At 53.0% G+C, this 14,455-nt stretch overlaps 8 protein-coding genes across 12 annotated transcripts; 7 read left to right on the forward strand and 1 right to left on the reverse strand.

Annotated features, from left to right (window-relative positions):
- Nucleotides 1–48: 48 nt before the first annotated feature.
- Nucleotides 49–985, forward strand: KVP17_000806 (uncharacterized protein; the record flags this gene model as incomplete). 2 transcript variants are annotated; one of them, XM_068515630.1, is made up of 2 exons in its annotated part: nucleotides 49–170; nucleotides 199–985. In XM_068515630.1, the coding sequence occupies 2 exons, from the start codon at nucleotides 49–51 to the stop codon at nucleotides 983–985; spliced, it is 909 nt and encodes a 302-aa protein (XP_068377574.1). The 2 variants fall into 2 exon arrangements, with proteins under 2 accessions (XP_068377574.1, XP_068377575.1); XM_068515631.1 differs by lacking the exon at nucleotides 49–170 and having other exon boundaries at nucleotides 281–985.
- Nucleotides 986–1,053: 68 nt separating this feature from the next.
- Nucleotides 1,054–2,259, forward strand: KVP17_000796 (uncharacterized protein; the record flags this gene model as incomplete). The annotated part of the gene is made up of 1 exon (XM_068515615.1): nucleotides 1,054–2,259. One exon carries the CDS (start codon nucleotides 1,054–1,056, stop codon nucleotides 2,257–2,259), a length of 1,206 nt encoding a protein of 401 aa, XP_068377559.1.
- Nucleotides 2,260–2,449: 190 nt separating this feature from the next.
- Nucleotides 2,450–7,640, forward strand: KVP17_000812 (uncharacterized protein; the record flags this gene model as incomplete). The annotated part of the gene is made up of 4 exons (XM_068515641.1): nucleotides 2,450–3,640; nucleotides 3,685–5,151; nucleotides 5,180–5,371; nucleotides 5,412–7,640. The coding sequence occupies 4 exons, from the start codon at nucleotides 2,450–2,452 to the stop codon at nucleotides 7,638–7,640; spliced, it is 5,079 nt and encodes a 1,692-aa protein (XP_068377582.1).
- Nucleotides 7,641–8,023: 383 nt separating this feature from the next.
- Nucleotides 8,024–9,026, forward strand: KVP17_000795 (uncharacterized protein; the record flags this gene model as incomplete). Of its 2 annotated transcripts, XM_068515614.1 has the most annotated exons (3): nucleotides 8,024–8,650; nucleotides 8,679–8,869; nucleotides 8,897–9,026. In XM_068515614.1, 3 exons carry the CDS (start codon nucleotides 8,024–8,026, stop codon nucleotides 9,024–9,026), a joined length of 948 nt encoding a protein of 315 aa, XP_068377558.1. The 2 variants fall into 2 exon arrangements, with proteins under 2 accessions (XP_068377558.1, XP_068377557.1); XM_068515613.1 differs by lacking the exon at nucleotides 8,897–9,026 and having other exon boundaries at nucleotides 8,045–8,650; nucleotides 8,679–8,873.
- A 12-nt stretch (nucleotides 9,027–9,038) lies between these two features.
- Nucleotides 9,039–9,884, reverse strand: KVP17_000804 (uncharacterized protein; the record flags this gene model as incomplete). The annotated part of the gene is made up of 1 exon (XM_068515627.1): nucleotides 9,039–9,884. One exon carries the CDS (start codon nucleotides 9,882–9,884, stop codon nucleotides 9,039–9,041), a length of 846 nt encoding a protein of 281 aa, XP_068377571.1.
- Nucleotides 9,885–10,797: 913 nt separating this feature from the next.
- Nucleotides 10,798–10,998, forward strand: KVP17_000799 (uncharacterized protein; the record flags this gene model as incomplete). Its single annotated transcript, XM_068515619.1, has 1 exon — nucleotides 10,798–10,998. The coding sequence occupies one exon, from the start codon at nucleotides 10,798–10,800 to the stop codon at nucleotides 10,996–10,998; it is 201 nt and encodes a 66-aa protein (XP_068377563.1).
- A 155-nt stretch (nucleotides 10,999–11,153) lies between these two features.
- KVP17_000797 (uncharacterized protein) lies at nucleotides 11,154–11,939 on the forward strand (the record flags this gene model as incomplete). Its single annotated transcript, XM_068515616.1, has 1 exon — nucleotides 11,154–11,939. The coding sequence occupies one exon, from the start codon at nucleotides 11,154–11,156 to the stop codon at nucleotides 11,937–11,939; it is 786 nt and encodes a 261-aa protein (XP_068377560.1).
- Nucleotides 11,940–12,764: 825 nt separating this feature from the next.
- KVP17_000800 (uncharacterized protein) lies at nucleotides 12,765–14,017 on the forward strand (the record flags this gene model as incomplete). 3 transcript variants are annotated; one of them, XM_068515622.1, is made up of 3 exons in its annotated part: nucleotides 12,765–12,781; nucleotides 12,811–13,261; nucleotides 13,508–14,017. In XM_068515622.1, the coding sequence occupies 3 exons, from the start codon at nucleotides 12,765–12,767 to the stop codon at nucleotides 14,015–14,017; spliced, it is 978 nt and encodes a 325-aa protein (XP_068377566.1). The 3 variants fall into 3 exon arrangements, with proteins under 3 accessions (XP_068377566.1, XP_068377565.1, XP_068377564.1); XM_068515621.1 differs by lacking the exons at nucleotides 12,765–12,781; nucleotides 13,508–14,017 and having other exon boundaries at nucleotides 13,022–13,327; XM_068515620.1 differs by lacking the exons at nucleotides 12,765–12,781; nucleotides 12,811–13,261 and having other exon boundaries at nucleotides 13,709–14,017.
- Nucleotides 14,018–14,455: the final 438 nt, after the last annotated feature.

Raw genomic sequence — 14,455 nt, forward strand, 5'->3', positions numbered from 1 at the left:
CCAGTGGTAGGCCAGAGGGAAGCACCCCAGATAGTCCACCCATATGAAATGACGCCTGAAATCGAAGAAGAGGCGGAGAAAGTGCTAGCAGCGAGTCAAGAGATGCCGGAGTTTTGGAAGAGGAAGTACGAGGCGGAATTTGTTCGCAACTGGGACATCTTTTACAAGAAGTGAGACGTGGGGTTTCGTCGAATGCAGTACGGGTTCTGGCTTTTGGCCAGACCGCGCCTGGCTCCAGAGAGAGTTCAGCGAGCTGAGACCTGACGGAATTCCACGGTTGATGGTTGAGGTAGGATGCGGCGTTGGGAGCACGCTGCTTCCAAGCCTCATGCTCAACAAGGACCTCATTTCTGGCGCCTACGACTGCTCACCGAGAGCTGTGGAGTTCGTCAAGCAGCGGTGGGCGGCGCTGCTGTCCCAGGGCATTGAACGTGACTCCGACCTGGGCTGCATTCTTCAGAAGGAAAACCCGAACATCAATACGTTCATGCCGTGGTCAGGCGGGCGGCTCGTAGACGCGGCTGTATGGGACATCACCAAGCCTATGCCCTCCGCGTCGTTAACCGCGCTACAGGCTTCCCGAGGGTATGCAGGAATGGATGTAATGGGAAGCACACAAGTGGCGGATATCGTCATGTGTGTGTTCGTTGTGTCGGCACTGCCGCTATCAGAACAAGCAGCGGCGGTACGGAGGCTTGCGGATATACTGGTACCTGGCGGAGTCATCATCTTTCGAGATTACGGTCGGTACGACGACAAACAGCTCAAACTTGCTCGACACCGCATCCCAAAAAAGGTCCGAGACAACTGCTTTGCTCGCCAAGACGGTACCTTGCAGACCTACTTCACTTGTGATGAAGTGGAGGCGCTATTCGTCGGATCTGGCCTTCAAACCATCGAGAACGGCACGTTTCTGCGGGAATTCAACGGGGTCAAGCGGGTCTGGATACAGAGCCGGTTCCAAAAGCCAGCGGAGGGCCTGTGAACCAATTACATTTTCGTTGTCATCGTTTCAAATCGCTTTCCAAAATATACGAGAGTAACGAGACATTAATGTCAGCAATTGAGGACATCGAAACCACATCAAGTGGGTTGGAGTGGGACACACTACTCACAAGGAAGGCAGCGTTCACTGCATTTCTCCAGGGGTTCACATCGTTGTTACCTTTCTTTATGGTGCTCAACTCAAATGTCGCCTTCGAGGACTCCATATGGCCTGGTAGCGTAATGAGCGATGTCCTTGGAGGTGCCGCCGAGGGCGCAAACCTGTTTGTTTGTCTGACGCTTGCAGCCATAGGCCCTCTCGCCTTGAGTCCCGCGTTCCCGCTGACAGCTTCCGCAGTGCTCACTGTTGCAGTGCTGAGCTTCCCGCTGGTGGCACAGCTGCTCCCAGGAACCCACAACGAGACCGCTGCGCTGGCTGCCATGGCCGCCCTCAACGTCGTCATCGGTGGCATGGGTGGGGCCCTGTCCTGTCATGGCTACCAGTGGGCCGGCCAGGTGTCACCAGGCTGTGTTGCATGGGTCTCCACGGGAATCGGTGCATCAGGTGTGGCGTCATTCTTCACCTTCCTCTTCTTTTCGGAACTTGTATTTCCCAAAGCGAGTGTTGCCGGCCAGCAACAGCTAATTTGGACGCTGTTTGCTATTGGCGGGCTCGCGCCTCTCATGACGACTGTGGCGGTACGGAGCTTCTCCAAGTCGGAACTCTTTCGGACTCTGCGACTGAACACCCGTCTGAACTCTACAGGTCGATCGGAATTGGTTGTCGTGCTTCGCGAGTGCTTCCCTTTCTGCGCCGCTCTTTTCTTTCACTTCTTCGTCACGATGTCACTTTTTCCAGTTGTTGGGCCTTACAGCTGGTCTAAGCTCTCTTACACTTCCACCACGATTATCAACGGCGTGTTTCAAGTCACGGACATGACATCCAGATGGCTTCCACGCAGCGTACCGGCGCTGTTGCTCTCGCGCAGGGTGACGCTTCTACTCTTCGTGATCAGACCGTTGGTGTTTATACCACTCTTCGTGGTCCCTGCGCGCCTTCCGGACATTGATCTGTTAAACAACGCCTTGTTCCAAGGAACTGTCATGCTGTTGTTCGCTTTTTTTCATGGAACAGGTGCCACTGTAGGCGCGGTGCACACAATTGATTCCGTGACCACGCCGCAAGACAAGCAACTCGCCGCCTGCCTCATGACTATTTCTGTGACGGCAGGGGTAACTGTTGGCATGTTTTCCAGCAAGATGTACTTGTTGTGATAGTCATGTTGTGGATCTCGTTGGTCTTTTTGAATGAGATTCCGATTACGTAAGTCAAGCGTGTTCACAATCTAAAATACAACGAGCCTCCACTTGCAACGACAGGTGGGAGTATTTACGCTCTCCGTGAGCAAATTTTAAGAGCAATTGCGAATTTGCTCGGTGGGTGTGCCCTCGGCTCTCAACGCAGATGGCCCCATTCAAAGTGAAGCTGGGCGGCAAAAGCAAGAAGAAGAGCAGACCGGACGCCGTGTCCGATGCAGATGGAGAGGAGTATTCTGAAGGGGAGGGTGAGTTGCAAGAGCCTGCTGGCGTCGGCGACGACCTTTCACACGAGGTTTCGCCGGGTGACTTGCCTCCCGTCGACTTGCTTCAACCGCCAACAATATTGGTTGATGACGCTTCCTCGTACATTAGCGAGGATGGCAGGAAGAAGAAAAAGGGTTGGGGGATTCCGAAGGGGCTTCAGGTGGGCAAGAAGAAGAAAAAATCTCACCCGGATGAAGAATCTTCGCACTTAGCCGATCGGTTGCAAGAGCGTGTTATGTTGCTGGAGGAGGAGAATAATGCGCATGTGCAGGCGCTTGAGGAGACGAAGGAGATAATGCGATCCCTCGAGGACATCGCGGACGTTTTAAAGAGACGAACGGCAGATCTCGTAGCCGAGAATGAGGCTCTGAAATTAAAATCGGGGTCGGAGGAGTCCGTGGATGAACTGAACATTCGACTCGCTGAAGCGAGAGTCGAGTTGCAAGCGACCTTGGGTGCTGTCAACGAATTGGAAAGGACCCTTGACGAGGCAAATGCAGCTGCCGACATAGAGAAAGCCACAGCTGCGAAGTACAAGTCTGAGCTTGAGACGGCGCTTTTGGACCACGAAACGCTAAGGAGCCAATTGGAGCAGGCCAACCAACGAGTGGAAGCCGTGCAGAGGGAGCTGACCGAGGCTGCCGAGAGCGGCCAGGTGCAGCAGCTCTCTTTCCGCTCGCAGACCGACCAGCTCGATCTGAATGTGCGTGACTTGGAGGAGGAGGTCGCGACATTGCAGAAGGCCCTCGCTGAAACGAACTCCTCCAAGATGGATTTGGAACGGCAGCTTACGGAGAAGTCGGAAGAAATCGCGAGACTTCGTGATTCCATGGTAGGCGACGCCACCGAGTCCGACATGTTGATTTCTGATTTGAAGGAACAGGCGCAGACTCTTGCATTGGACCTCAAGACGGCTTTGGAAGAGCTGGATTCAAGCAAGCAGGAGCTCCATGACATATCGGCCTATCTTAAAGAGGCTGAAAACCGAGAGGCTGAGGCGGCGTCGCAACTGAAGCTACAGACCACTGCATATCACGAGCTTAAGGCAGACCTGGAAGTCAAAAATGAACGAGTGAGTGTGCGGCCTTTAGGCCTAGAACGCTCATGTTGTCGCAGCTAACTCGAGCTTCCGAGTATATCGAGGAACTAGAGGGCCAGCTGCAGGCACCGCTCCTAGGGGCCTCCGTTTCCACTCACATACGGAGCGAGGAACTAGCAAACTCGGCAAGGGAGGACGCGCGGACGAAGACGATGCTCGAGGAGGAGGTCATGAAGCTCCGTGCGCGGCTGATAGACCGCTCAGGTAGTTCGAGTTTCGATACGCAGTCCAATCGAGGAACATTAGCATCGAATACGTTGCAAGAACGAATCAAGGAGCTCGAGGCGAAGAACAGAGAGCAAACACAGGAGATAGACCGGCTGAATGCGCTGGCGGAATCGAAATTGAGTGGTCTTCAGGGGCTGCTTCGAAATGATGACGAGTCCTCTAGCGAGGATGTACCTCGTGCATCCGGTTTAGAGGAGCTTGAAGACAGGCTGACTGACGTCGAGCGAAGTCTGAAGAAGGAGCGCACGATGAACGCGGTGTTGAAGGAGGAGTTGGAGAACGACGCTGATGCGAACGCGACAGAATGGATGCAAAAGATAGCCGATGAGCGGTTGTCTCACCAACTAGAACTATCTGAAGTCAAGGCTTCGCACAGGGAGGAGTTGTCACAGCTCCGGCAGCAGATATTGCAGCTGGAGGATGACGCTCTCCAACCCGTGATAGATTTGCCGCAAGAAGAGCCCGAGACGCCAATGACTGACCGTGTCTTCCAGTTGGAAGCTGAATTGCGAGGGGTCCAGGCCTCGAACGTTGCTCTACGGGACGAGCTCAACAATTTGGAGACGTCCAAATTTGAGACCGACCAATCCCTGCACCACGCTCTGGGGCGTGTTAGTGAGAAGGATGCACAGCTGTTGCAGGCGACTCAGAGTCTGAAACCGTTCAGCTCATTCTACTCAACGCTCGCTCGTTTCTGTCGTGACTTCCACCCAGATGAGGAGGATGATCTTCTCACCGACGAGGCCCTAGGGCACGGCATTCGTGAAGTTGAAGCAACCATCGACCCAGCGATACCAGTGTTCACCATGCTTCAGGACCTGCGCTCCCGTTTTCGAGGCCTTCTCCAGGCGACGGATACCCGAGAAGACGTAGACAGACTACACGATGAACTTACGGCCAGCGCGGATCTTGCGAAGCGCCGCCTACAGGAGGCCGCCAGTGAGAACGGCGAGCTAAGGGTTGAGGCGGCTAAGCTTCAATCGCTGAACCACGAGATCTCTGAGGCCCTAGAAAATGCGAATCTGAAGATTGAAGAAGTCCGAACCGCTGCTGCTGAGGAGATACGGGCCTCCACTGCGCATGCTGGACAACTGGAAGCTAACATCGATAGTCTGCAGTCCCACGTAGACCGCTTGAAGGGCGACCTAGCTCTCATGGAGAACCTCACTAAGTCTGAAGACGAGCTCAAGTTTGCTCTGACTACGATGCGCACAGAATGCAACCAACTCAGAGAGAGCCAGATGGAAACCGCGAAGGTGAGCTGGAAGACGCTTCCTCATACAGGCTTTCGAGTTACAAAAGATCGACCACGGAGCGTTGACAGCAAAGCTGAAGCTTGAGATTAATCGTCATGCCGAGCTGACCGACGAGTTGTCCGAGTCCAAGGCGGAGTCAGCATCTTTGAAGGAAATGGTCAGTACCATGGATGCGGAGGTGGAGCGCCTTACCCGCATGCTGGCTGATCTTGGCAATGAGGTGAGGGGCCGTGTGGTAGCGAAGTTGTCACGTATTCCAGCTGGATGTAGCGATGAAGGAGTGTCGCCAGACGGAAGAACGCCTAACAGATGAAATCTCCTCTCTGCGAAAACATCATGACGCGCGAGTCGACATCCTGCAGCACAACAACACACAGCTCGTGGAGTCGCACAAGCAGGAGCTGCTACAAGTTCGCCAGGAAGTCGAGTCCGAGATGCACAAACTTTCGTCCGACTCCGATGCCGCCAAGAACCTGCATAACCGGCTCGCAGAGATGGAACGCGCCAACTCCAATCTGGAGCGGCAGTTGCGGGATCAGCAGACGTCTCTTCAGCAGAAGGAAACTCAGCTGGCATTGGCTACGAAGGACACTCGCGTGGACGAACTGCAGTCCAAACTGACTGCGTTGCAGAGCGAGCGTGATGGCTTGAACCGCTCACTGCAACGAGAGAAGAGCGAATTGGAGGAGCAGAAGACTCGGTCTATGAAGCGTCTGACTGAGGAACACGATCACGAGAGATTCACGTGGCAAAACCGCCGCCAGAAGATGGATGATACCATAAGAATCCTGGAAGAGGAGTCTTCACAGATGCAAATCAAATTGAAGACGTTGCGTTCCGAGTTAATGGATGCCGAGAACGACAAAGCGCGATTGGAAGCTAAACTGGCTCACGCTGCCAACCTCAAAGAAGGCGAAGTGACCGCTCAAATTGAAAGTCTCCAGGTGGAAGTCCGAGCGAAGAACAAGCAAGTAGCGAGCCTCGAGGGGCGTTTGGCCGAATCGCGAGACGAATTGGCCATTGCGGAACAGAAACTCAGTGCTCTGGAGTTCCAAGTCACCAATGAGGATGCGATGGCTAAGCGCGAGGCTGATCTGGCTGGAGAGGTGGAGCGGCTACAGGAGCTGTTAGACGAGCAGCGCCTCACACTGACCAACTCGCACGGCCCTGTCGAGACTGGAGTGTCTGATGGTGTTTGCAGCATGGTCAACAACATTCTTGTGGCGGGCGGACCTATACCTCGAGCATGTCATATTGACACCACAACCTTCAAGACGCCGGTGAACGTACCAATCGTTAGCCTCATTCGCAAGCCGCTGGTGAGTGTGCTCTTCGACTCGGACGACCAGGAACCACGGTCTCGCAAGAACCTCACAAGGACGAAAAGTGTATTCATGGACGCTGAGACCTCACATGCTGATGAGTCTATTGAGCAGCTGCTCGACGCGGTGTACAACTGCCAGAGTCTCGCCGGCTACCCCGCCGTCGACGTTCCCGATCAGGATCTGTCGCTCGCGCAGAAGATGCTTCTGGAGTACCCCTACGACCACGTAGCGAAGGTGCTCCGCCGTGTAGAGAAGCTCTGGGTCTTCTCTGAGGAGGTGCGACTCGCACTAGTTCACTTGGACGCCGGCCTGGCGAGGCCCTTTCAGCAGTCTCGGACGACAATCAATGACTGGAGCCGCACGCTAGATATTATTCGCGTCTGGACTGAGAACGTGATGGCTCGCTGCGAGCGTATGGAGCAAATGACGGTAAACTACAGGAATATTGCCGTGAAATCTAGGGATGTCGCCCAATCGGATCGAACCAAAGTCAAGCAAATTCTCTTCCGCATGAAGAAACAACTACGCGAAGCTGAAAACCAAAGAGCGGCGGCAGTACGGGACCGTGATATGTTCGCGGTGAAATTGCGGCAGCTGGAGCTCGACCTGCCGCCGGAGAGGACGCAAGCGCCTGCTACCTTCATGCAAAAGCTGGGGTTGGGAAAGCCAGAACCCAGAGTCCCGTCGCCAGTGGAGGTCGAGACGAAGCCGGTCGGCGACCTCTCCTCTTGTCTAGGGCCCGTCGCCAATCACGAGCCAGTTTTTCTCTCTGAGGAGGAGCTGCAACCTCAGGTACCATCTGCACCGCCAAGCAGACCTCTAATAGTCAAGACGCCGTATCTCCAGCCGCAGCCATTCTGGCGCCCAGACAGTGTCTTGAACCCCAAGAACCTTCCGTTCGTAACCAGCACCGGGTCAACCCAGGCCGGGACCTTCGCCACTGGCGTGGTGGCGCATCCCCCTGTCGTTTCCTCCCGCCAACCTTCTCGTCGAGTGCCCTCGGGGATCCGAGTGGCGGGCTCGCCTATCGTCTTGTCTCCGCCGTTTATGCACTCGCTACCTTCATCCGTGGCCTCGTCAGGACCCTTGGTTCTCCCTACGAGTCACTTGAAACCTGATTCCAAGATGCCTCTAGCCTCGTCGCCTTTTGCGAATCACACGTGATGAACTCTCTGTATTGGAGACCATTGGTCTGTTGCCCCTGAAACACCATTCAAACCAAGATGTGCACCTTAGAGTCGGTCCCTCCATATGAGAATTTGCCCAGTCGCCCTGACTCAGGAGTGTAATACAATAATTGCATTCTCCAGACGCCCAAAGTTCGACCTGAGATCCGCACCGTATCTTAAGTAAGTACCCTCTCTTCTGTATATCATCGTCTATATCTCAACGTGCCATGGCGCATCATCTATGCTGCCGATTGACGGATGAGGGCTGCGGAGCCAAAATCGCACCGTGCTACGGAAACTCTGACCTGGGAGTCCTCTCCGTAATGGGTGGCATGGCCATCTAGGACCTTGACTATCCATGAATAGGCTGATTTTACTATGCTTGACTGTACGTTTCAGATGAGTTCTGCCAAACCAATTCGAACGAACAGCGGAAAGTGGAGTCCTGAGGAGCACAGGAAATTTTTGGAAGCGTTCAGCATTCACGGGCACCAATGGAGGCGAGTGACGGAGCATGTTGGTTCCCGTACCCTCATTCAAGTCCGGTCTCACGCCCAGAAATTCCTGAATCGCCATCAGAATCGCAAGTGCCGTCAAATTCAATCCTGCTTCGACTGCGGCCCTACGAATTGCTACAAGTCGCAAACTCAGACTCGAGCTTCACCGTACCAAGACGTCGAACGAGAATGGAGCGAACAGCTTATTCGAAAACGATCTCAGGACATTTTTGCCGACTGCGGCGTTCCAGAGTCAACAACTGCCATTGACTCGCCGATTTTGACATACATTCCGAAGCCTTCCAACCCTTTTGGGACAGTTGTGGTCCTTGCTGTTCCTGTTGCCTCTGATCGGTACTCCCAAATAGTGCACGACGCAATGGAACTCTCCACGTCAACTGACGTACCCACTCTATGTTTGGACGAGAATACCCCCCCAGTTACGTCTGCTGCTGAGCTGCTGTCTACAGTGCAGTCTGTCTCTCGCGGATGCCCTGTAGATCTCAAGGTAAGAAACAGGTTCGCAACCAACCCAGGCCGTCGCTTCGTTGTCTACGCTCTCAGGAGTTTTGAAATCCATTCTCCCAGAAGACACCCTGTACTCTCACAGCACCGACCACGACATGCAGGATGCCCAATCTTACGACGGCTGGGCTTATGACTGCCCTCCCGTTACTGAAACGTTCTGGGGCGTCAATGACTCCTACTACCCGGAAAGTGACCAACCGTAAGCGTTAAGCGCCAGGCCACACAGCACTCCAAATTACGACACGATTCCTCCTTTTCTAGGTATGGACCACGAGTCGCACTTTCCGCTGTTTGATGAGTTTGGGGAGTCGGCTCAGGATTTCTGTGTGCCCAACGAGGCCTGGGCCTTCCAGTGAAAGCTCGATGTATCAATCCACATGATCTTTTCGGTAATCAAACAGGGGCCAGTCAAGGAGCAGCACCTTCATCACTCTTGGAAGTCTTGAGTACAGCCAGGTGGGAAGAGGGATGAGGATGCTGGTCCTGTCACGGTAGAGACCGTACTCCTTCGTCTTTCCAAACGCCTCGTCGTGGTATTTCTCCATGAGACGCACACCCGAAAGAAGAACGACGTTCACAGTCGTCCACGCAGGCCCCGTTGCTGCCACCCACCTGCACTTATCCAGACCGTTGGCGACCATGACGTAGATGCCCACCCATACCATAATCTCTCCGAAGTAGTTTGGATGGCGGGACCAACTCCACACTCCTCGCGAAACGAACCATCCGTCTTGGTGAGTCATACCTTTCTGAATGTCCGCCACAAATTGCAAACAGAAACCGAAGAGAAACACTGTGAGGCCAACCATATCGGAGCATATCAAATTGGGGAGCTTCTCCAGATAGTTGTTGGCCAGGATGACCGGAAGCATCCCTTGAAACACGCACAGCCCTTGGAAAGCGAATATCATGAACAACACCCTTTTGTTGTGTCTTGTAGGGTCAAACCGGTGGTCTTGTTTTATATGCCGTGCACGCAAGGCCAAATAGACCGCAAAACGAAAACCCCAGACGGCGACACAAGCACTGATCAACGCCTGGCGCTCTGTTCTCTGGCTTCTCATGTAGGTGATCGCGTCAAGGAGTATGTAGTTTATTACGCCAGCCATATCAAAGAGCTTGTCCGTACGACACGTGACGGAGACAACGAAAGAAACTGCTTGTAGTGTCGCCGTGATCGCAGCACACTGTGCCAGGCTACCCAGAACGTACATTACAATAAATATGCCGGTAATCTATTTCTTTTGCTATTGTCACGCGCAATTCAGCCAATTCTTCGGTGAAGTGTGAGTGGAATGGTTCGAGTGAGTTCGTGTCATCCGTTTCCGCTGTTGCAACGGACCCCACAGTACATTAGAATAAATACATCGTATATTCCAAATGAGAGGTCGCTTCGTGAAGACGAAGCTCTGTCCGCAAATCGCGAGTGGAAGTCGCTGTTCGCGTGGCTCAAAGTGCTCTTACGCGCACGGGTCCCACGAAATTCGCGACCGGCCACATCTAGTCAAGACGAAACTCTGCCCTGATGTGGTCAATGGTAGAGCGTGTAGCCGAATCAACTGTAATTACGCACACGCCAAAGAAGAGCTGAATACCACCCTGACCGAAAGACTTGTCAACTACAAGACGACACTCTGTTTTTTTAACGAGAACCACCGCAATAATGACGGCCCCCCATGCAAATATGGATCAAGTTGCCGATTCGCGCACAGCGACAGCGAACTTCGACGATCACCCGTTGGAGAGGGTTTAAGTGGCTCTCTCTGGGCACGTGAGAGCCGCAGTAACACCCCCGATTCCGCCACTCGACCTGGATCAGGTGACAGTTCTTTCTGTCAAAGCCTATCATCACACGATAAGCTCGCGTTGGGAAAGGCTATTCTCGCTTCTAAGTATGTGGGATGCGGGTACGAAAGTGAGGGTTTACCGCATTCCTTGGGCGAGCAGGCCGTTCATCATCTTCCCTTCAAATCCTGCAACACCGAATCCGATAGTGCAGATCGCTGTTGTAGTTCGAGGCATTTCCGATCATCCAGCTCAGTTTTTCTCGATCGTTTTGAGAGCGAACTGGCGTCAAGAAAAGGGTTCACCCCCTGCGCTCGAGGGGAGCTGCGGCATTATTCTCGCATGCGCAGGCCAGATGCTTTTGACATGTTCGACATCGACCCGAATCTCGGAGACACCCCTTGCAGCTTCGGCTACCCTCAACCTGACTACGCAGATTATCTGAAGATGGAGCTGGCGAAGCAAGCGCTTCTGGGCTCCCATCCGTTCGGCGCTTCCCATGAAGTTCCACAGTTTCCTCACTGGAAATGTGGCCTATTCTGACACTGTTAGGATATAATTTTTTTTGATCTTTTTCGAATGCTAACCATCTTTTTTAGTAGAAAAATGTCGGCGTTACGCCTACGATCATACGCCCACATCCTGCCATATGAACGCCGTAATCGTAGATCTGCACCGCCTGCCTTAGATTTTCAAAAATGGGCCGATTCTGCATCAGCCTCATTCTGCTGACGGTGTCCTGTCTCGGCGGCTCCATCGCTACTTGCCGCAAGGCCTGCGACGACTTCTGGTTCAAATGCGATACGCTAATCAGTCAGACGACACACGGCCACCTCAACGTTCTGTTCTGCAATGGAACGCATGGACTCTGCACGGCTGGCTGCTGGTCCACCATCGTGGGCGAAGACAAAACCTGGCTCAAGGATGTGGGTCTGGGTGTTGGGTTGGATTTCCTGTGGGAGTCTCTTGGGTTTCAGCTGGATGATCTAGGCACGGCTGGACACTGCTACGGACAGTGCAATGCTGAGTGGGTGGTCTGCCAGAAGTTGGGCTCCGTCGACCGCGATCAGTGGCTGGAGGTCCCTGTGAACTTTGCGTGCCAGCAGCAACAAAGGGACTGCGTTGAGCAGTGCCCCGTGGTACATTGGGATGCAATTGATTTATCTCTGCAAAAGGTGGCCCCCGGGAACATAAATAAGATGACAAATTTGGTTGACAACCGGCACGAGCACCAGCTAGAGGCTGTAATCGACAGATCAGCGGCGAGCGTTAGAGATCTTATCGGTCACATCACTAATCCCAGATTGAAGCAGGATTTGCTGGTCCGTATGGAAGTTGAGTCGCTAGGTGTTGTCACCGACAGAGGCGACATTGACTGGCCACGCCTAGTGAGGTCGTGGCACAAGATGCCAGCGAACGAACGAACGTCGGCGGCACACGAGATGTTGACCCAATGGTCGCTACGCGCGCAGCGGGCTGAGTAGCTGGAAACTTCCCCTAGAGCTTGCTGGAAATTTTTTTAACCGCGAAAATGTTTTTAATGCAACGCCGACTTCTGCGGTCTTTACTTATGGGGACGATTTTTCGATGGAGCTCTAGGCTTCTGAGGCACGTTTCAGAAACTGTCTAATCTCAGCAGATTAACAACCACATTATTCGACAGTGAAACAGCGCTTCGCACGTATCATCGTGGTGAGATACAACCAATTCACCGAATCTACAACCTCCATAGGGCGCCTAATTGCAGATGCTCGGTGTACCGCCAAAGTTGGGATTTTGGCAATGATGGCATCTCACGTCTACACAGGGCAGACGTGGAACGTTGGATTGCCTCCAAACGAATATCCCGAGCTAGAAGTGGACGGATAAAGAGGCCCACGGTATATGGGGGATGCAGAACTGCGAATCAATGGTTTGGTAATTTGAAGGCTGTCGTGGGGAATCCAGAGCACGCGTGCAATACTGGAGCTTTCAAGAGGAGGGCGACATGATCTTCATCGAAACAGAAGACCACATCTGGATGCTGAGATCGCGGTGTGGGGAGATCCTCAGCGACTTCGTCTCGCATACTCGCTACGATTTATTTAATGAAGACTCATGCATTGAGAAGGTAACCGTTATTTAATGACCGTCAACCGCTTTGTAAGTCTCCAGATTATATGCCGACGTGACAACTAGGGTCTTTGACTCCTGGACGGGGCTTATTGACGCCTTCGGCTGCTTTGGATCTGGACGTGAGAGCTTCTGTAGGGTAACTCTGTAATTCGTGCTCATACTTCGACAACCTATTCACCAAATCTGCAACGTACATGGGGCACCGAATTGAGTGAGGCATCCTTACATCTAATAACGAAGCTACTCTCTGATTAAAGACGCCCACCTTGACCTTGACGACTATTTGATCCGTCCTGTGGATCCCAAGCTGGGGACATTTGGGGAGGATGACATCTCAGGTCTACACAGGGCAGACGTGGAACATTCGTTGGATTGCCTCCAGGCGGATGTCCAGAGCTACGAGTGGACACTTGTGGCAGATAAAGAGTCCTACGGTAGATGGGACGGTTGGATGAAGAACTTGGAGTTGATGGGTTGGAAATTTGAAGGCTGTCGTGGGGAATCCAGAGGACGCGTGCAGTACTGGCGCTTTGAAGAGGGCGACATGATCTTCATCGAAACAGAAGACCACATCTGGATGCTGAGATCGCGGGGTGGGGAAGGGGAGATCCTCAGCGACTTCGTTTTGTTCACTCGCTACGATGCAGAGAGTGAGGACACATGCATCCACAAGGTCCCCGATACACTAACCGTAGGATCTTTAATGACCGTCAACCGCTTTGTAAGTCTCCAGATGATATACCGACGTAACAACTAGGGTCCCTGGACGGGGCTTATTGACGCCTTCGGCTGCTTTGGATCTTGACGCGAGAGCTCCTGTAGGGTAACTCTGTAATTCGTGCTCATACTTCGACAACCTATTCACCAAATCTGCAACCTCTATGGGGCACCGAATAGAGTGAGGCATCCTTACACCTAATAACGCTGCTACTCTCAGATTAAAGCAGGCCCCTACGCACTGGAGAGCTATTTGATTCATCCTGTGCATCCCAAGTTGGGAACATTTTGGGCGGATGACATCTCACGTCTACACAGGGCACAGGTGGAACATTCGTTGGATTGCCTCCAGGCGGATGTCCAGAGCTACGAGTGGACACTTGTGGCAGATAAAGAGTCCTACGGTAGATGGGACGGTTCGATGGAGAACTTAGAGTTGATGGGTTGGAAATTTGAAGGCTGTCGTGGGGAATCCAGAGCACGCGTGCAGTACTGGCGCTTTGAAGAGGAGGGCGACATGATTTTCATCGAAACAGAAGACCACATCTGGATGCTGAGATCGCGGGGTGGGGAAGGGGAGATCCTCAGCGACTTCGTCTCGTTCACTGACTACGATTTAGAGAATGAAGAAATATGCATACACAAGGTCCCCGATACTCTAACCGTAGAAGCTCTAATGACCGTCAACCGCTTTGTAAGTCTCCAGATGATATACCGACGTAACAATTAGTGTATCGGAGACCTTGTGGATGAATTCATCTACGCAGCAAGAATCCGACGGTTCAAATAAAGGTCCCAATCCAATTTCATCAATACCACCATGAGATGGCGGGTAGAGTGAGTGTCGTCCATTTGCAACACAGCTACTCTCAGATTACAGAGGTTTTAGGACTTGGGAACTTGTTGACAGTTCCTGTACCGCCGCAGTTGGGATCTTTCAGCACCCTACAGGAGCTCTCACATCTTCACAGGGCAGACGTGGAAGATTCGTTGGATTGCCTCCAGGCTGATGTTCGGAGCTACGAGTGGACCCTCGTGGCGGATAAAGAGTGCTACGGAAGATGGGCGATGCAGAACTGCGAATCAATGTACTGGAAATTTGAAGGCTGTCGTGGGCAATCCAGAGCACGCGTGCAGTACTGGCGCTGTCAGTGCGAGGAGGAAGACA

This window comes from the organism of the source record quoted next (assembly GCF_019968985.1).
Source record: "MAG: Porospora cf. gigantea B chromosome Unknown PgB_NODE_183_length_30554_cov_124.19, whole genome shotgun sequence".
NCBI lineage: Eukaryota > Apicomplexa > Conoidasida > Eugregarinorida > Porosporidae > Porospora > Porospora cf. gigantea B.